The 4,920-nt window shown below is 39.0% G+C and overlaps 1 protein-coding gene across 2 annotated transcripts in view; it reads right to left on the minus strand.

Moving 5' to 3' along the window:
• The window catches only part of LOC107609922 (protein MCM10 homolog), a 4,063-nt gene extending 1,572 nt beyond the window's left edge, over window positions 1-2,491 (minus strand). For both annotated transcript variants that reach the window (XM_016311978.2, XM_021107628.1), the window contains exons 1-7: window positions 2,082-2,491; window positions 1,925-1,999; window positions 1,553-1,790; window positions 1,103-1,227; window positions 416-449; window positions 278-324; window positions 1-133 (exon numbers count right to left, since the gene is read on the minus strand). In XM_016311978.2, the coding sequence (XP_016167464.1) occupies window positions 1-133; window positions 278-324; window positions 416-449; window positions 1,103-1,227; window positions 1,553-1,790; window positions 1,925-1,999; window positions 2,082-2,353 (924 nt within the window). In that variant the 5' untranslated portion in view covers window positions 2,354-2,491. The remainder of the gene's footprint in view (window positions 134-277; window positions 325-415; window positions 450-1,102; window positions 1,228-1,552; window positions 1,791-1,924; window positions 2,000-2,081) is intronic.

Below are 4,920 nucleotides of genomic sequence, written 5' to 3' on the forward strand. Positions count from 1 at the left end.
TCTGAGTCCATCCACTGACAACAATTTCAGTGGCTGAGACTTTTTCAAGCTTGCTTTTCCAGCAAGAGGATCAACTAAGTAAATTCCTTCTGACTTGAGATAATCCCTAGACCTAAATGCTGTGTGTAAGTTTCTGAAAGCAAAACATAAAAGAAGAAAAGTTTATATCACATCTGAGATGAATTTAGACAAATCAGTCAAACAAGCTCATCAATCAGCACAAACTAAATGCAAAAGTCAGAAGTTCAAACTAAACTAGAAAGAGCAAAAGACTCACCCTCCCTTGAGTTCAGTTCTCGTTGTAGAATATTTCCCCGATGCTTTCTACAAGAAATTTTTGCGTAGGTGAATTGAAATCCTTTTAAGAATAAATGTCAACAATAGGAGCGGTGGGGGATGAATAAATGCCACTTACTGATTTATGATATTTACAATATGCTCCAGAACGCCTGAAATAACACAGATGGACAATTATTAAGTCAAACAATATGCTCCAGAACGCCTGAAATAACACAGATGGACAATTATCATACTGCAAGGAGAATGAGAAGAAGCATATTTTACAATTAAACAGTTTCATACCCTAAGGACATTAAGCCTATTATACTATATATAGTGTTATTTCATATTCCCTTGAGAAATTGACTAAAAAGCAAGTTATCTACTGAATGAGTGAAGTATGAGTAGTGAGTGAAGTTTATAGTACAATATTCCGGGGGAAGTTATCTACTGAATGAGTTGTATCCCAAAAGAAACAGCTTAAAATCCATTTATACAGGACAAGCACCGAGCACATGGATCCAGGTTACAATTAATTGCTCATAGTTTTCTAACAATTCAATATATGGTTATTAAACCGTTGACAGATATTGCAAAAGGTAAAACATTCATATTTGAGACCGAAACAAGCAGTGCCAGATCGTAATTTCAAATAAGCATATTCAGTAAAGGGAGCACTTTTAACAGTGGGTTTAACGCCATGTTTGCATTAATGAGAACTTAAGCATACTGGATAAGGTCTAGATAGACTAAATAAATTATTAATGCAATTTCACTGGACAATCATATCCATATAATTTTAGATTCTTATTTGTTTCCGTACTTATTTATGACAAGGGTACAAGCCATGCCATCTGCTCTTTTGCCTTTACAAACTCCATAGTCAGCAGAGGTGCCCATCTTCAAAATTTGACCAGAGGAATATATACTCAGCGAAAAACCATTACCCTACAAAAACATTTAAAAAAAGTTGCACAACCTTAAGCAAACCGTGCCGAAAATAAGAGAAGAATAAAAGTACTGCTTTTTTTTGAAAAAAATATAAAAAAAAAAATAAACGGAACACCCATTTAGCCCGCGGGTTAGCACATTTAACCCGTAATTTTTTTTTTGGTTAATCGGGTTCAACCCGTTTAGCCCAAAATTTAAATGAGCTTAATTTTAGAGACAAAGTCTGCCCATTTAAATGGATAAACGGGCTAGCCTGATGGGTTTAGCTCATTTTGACGCCCTAGAATAAAGCAAGTGATAGCGAGAGTAGGAGATCGGAAACCTTGGGATCTTTGCGGACAGCAGAATTGAACAGCGCAAAGACGGTTCCTGCTTGCTCCTGGGAGTTCCTCTGGTAAGCATCACCAAAGAGGAATAAGGAAACAGTATTCTCATCAAGACAGCCGACTTTCCAAATGCAATAAGTCTTCCCTGTTGAACTCGTCCTCGGAGGCCCCTTCTCAGTCAACACTCCAACGGTCACCCAACTTCCGGAAAAAGTATCCCCAATCAACAAATTCCTTCAGTAAACAACAATTCAGCAAAATTGTTAGATTGATATGAAATTACCTATAACAAACAATTACATTAACAAAGTTATCAATTGTGTAACATTTACTTAAATTGACAAACGCTAAGTGAAGAAGAATATTACTTGATCACAGATAAGCGAACAAAACGAATGTCTGAGAAGGATTCTCTAATCTCGTTAGAGGTCAGCAATTGATTCCTGAAGAAAGGACAAAAACAAATAATCATTATAATTTATAGTCGAGTTATATGGCTCAAACAAGTGAAAGGCGGAGGCAAACCTTATTCGGAGACCTGAAAACTTCTCAACCTCGGCGTCGATGGTGAGAAGAGGCTTGCTTTTGGGTTTAGGGCTAGGCTCAGGGTTAGGGTTAGGTTCATATTGAAGGCAATCCTGAACAGAGTCTCGGAACACTGACATATCAGGCTTTTCTCCATCATGGCGGTCATCGTCAGAGAGGTAACCGGCGAATCCAGGTGAAGCGGGAGGGGTTTCGAGAACCTTCTCCTGATCCTGCAGGGAAAGCAGCAGGTCCACCTCCTCAGAAGACATTGTAGGTATTTACTTGCACTTGCAGTCGCGATTGCTTTACCTTCCGTTCATTTTACTCATCTCATCAGCTGTGTGGAGGGACGGAGAAAAATTGGAGGGAATCCAAATATTCCATTTTCTATTTTCTTTTTGGGTCTTGAAATATTCCATTTTCCATTGTCAGTCTATATAATTGGACCGAAGGCCCACCAATTTGGTCTTTTCCTGACTTATTCAAGCCCAAATGTATCTCATTCCGGAGCTAACCCAAATTGAGTCTAACCCATCCGCCTCTTAGACCAACCTGTGTTATCATCCCTAAGGGTGTTTATGGATAAGATCATATCCACATATCTGCAGTAAATATCCGCATTTGATCCAAAAATTGCGGATACAATCTGATCTGCAGATTGATCAAATCGGATAGGATTCCATCTGCTGTTTTATTTTAAATAAGACATTTAGTATTATAGTGCTTATTATCTTCACTTAACATTGGAAGTATTTGTTGGAATGTTTGGTATTATATTTACTTGTTTGTATGTTTTAGTTAGTAGTTATTATTTATATATTGTATTATTTTATTTTTGTTATTTAGGAAAAGTTTGATTAAAAATATTTTAGGAATAAATAGGTTTAAAAGTGTGAAATAAACATTTTTATTGAATTTTTTACATAAAAATATAATTAAAAAGAGAAGGTTCAATTATGCTGATATACCTGATATCCGATCTACAAATGTGCGGATCGGAGTAGATCGGATCCGACAAAAAAATCACTCTTACTCATACCCTGACCCAAAAATATAAAGTCAAGCCCGATAAGAATAAAAGCCTACCCAAAAAGGTGGCCTCATCTACTTACCCGACCTCATAGAGGTCCGGCACGACAAGGATGGTTAAGCCCTACTTATTTGAATAAGCAACTATCCCCTAAAATATCTCCTACTATCTCTCTACTTTATTTGGAAGAGAGTTTTCAACAAATTCTCAAGATAAAGGGAACGGTCATCTGTTATCAAAGGTGAAACTACTCTAAAGGTGGTTATCTTTTTACTATAAATACACTGACAGAACCTCATGTACATTCAGAACCCAATCCACTAAAAACCTGCTTAAAATCCTTGCTAACTTAAGCATCGGAGTCTCTTGCATGTACCACCTCTACATCTTCACGAAGAACTCGGACGGCGGCACCTCGACACCAGCATAAGTCGGACACTGCCTAAGAAGGAATCTGGACCTCACATTCGGGCCCAAATCACCGTTTCAAGTAACTATCAAAACATTAGCGCCGTTGTCGAGAACCTGAAAGTCTACACCTACATATAGCGGACAGGCGGTATGAAGACGGTCATACAACATCTGAGTCAGAACCAAAGCCCCATAATGACGACCTGACGTTGGCACTACCTCTATCCTAGGAGAGAACAAATGCCCCATGGAGAGGGAACGTCGGGAAATCATCACCCGCGACGGATTCACTCGAAGATCCACCCACCTGAAGGCGAAGAATCTCTGCATCCGGCGGAGATATTAGGGTTGGTTCACGGCAATCGCAGTCGATTGGAACAACTCGAGCTGGAGGCTAAATGACATCGAGAAGCATAGAGAGTATTACGTAAAGAAGTATGACAACGGAAAGAGTTAGAGGAAAAGCTCTTATAGTCAGAAGCCGACCTTAGAAGACGGAGCAATCGGGCAGATCGGGAGGAAATCCCTCTCAGAGGGAAAGATCCGTTTGTTGATGAAATCATGCGAGCTAGGGTTCTCAAAATTTTCAAGACCCCCCCCTCCCCAGGCGTATGGATCTCTATGATGGAATGACCGACCCGAGGCATCACCTCAGTAATTTTTAAAGTCGAATGTATCTACCTGATTCTTCTGATGTAACTCATTGCAAACCTTTCCGACAACTATGACTAAAGCAGCAATGAAATGGTTTGACAACTTACCACCCAAGTCGGTAACTTGCATTGATGACCTGGCAAAGAAGTTCCTTACCTGATTCTCAATTCAGAAAGACAAAGTCAAGCATGCTCCAAGGTTGTTAGAGGTCAAACAAGAAGTCGGAGAGACACTCCAAGATTATATGGAGAGATTTACCAAAACTTGCTTGGAAATATAAAAATTACCTTCTGAAGCGGTAATAATGGGATTGGTTAATAGCCTTAAAGAAGGGAAGTTCTCCCAATCCATATCCAAGCGACACCCGACTTGCTTGTATGAAGTACAAGAGTGGATAGAAAAATACATCAACATGGAAAAATTTTTCTGACTCAGAGAGCCTTCCCAAGGCCAAACCTGTCCTACCAAGCTTGGGACAAGGAGAAGGAAGCTAAGAAAAAAGGAAGAGTACATCTCAGAAAAGTCTCGAAGATACTATAACTATGCCCTTCTCTGAGTTTTTCTTCTAGATGTTTACAAGGAGATATGTCACACTGAAAAATTTCCACCTCCTCGGCCCATCAAACACAAAAAGGCTAGAAGTCAAACAAAATATTGCAAGCACCACAAGCTGTACGGGCATTCTACCAATGACTATTATAATTTAAAGAATGTCATAGAAAAGTTGGCCAGGAAAGGTCG

The sequence above is a fragment of the Arachis ipaensis genome, chromosome B07 (assembly GCF_000816755.2).
Source record: "Arachis ipaensis cultivar K30076 chromosome B07, Araip1.1, whole genome shotgun sequence".
In the NCBI taxonomy this organism is placed as follows: domain Eukaryota; kingdom Viridiplantae; phylum Streptophyta; class Magnoliopsida; order Fabales; family Fabaceae; genus Arachis; species Arachis ipaensis.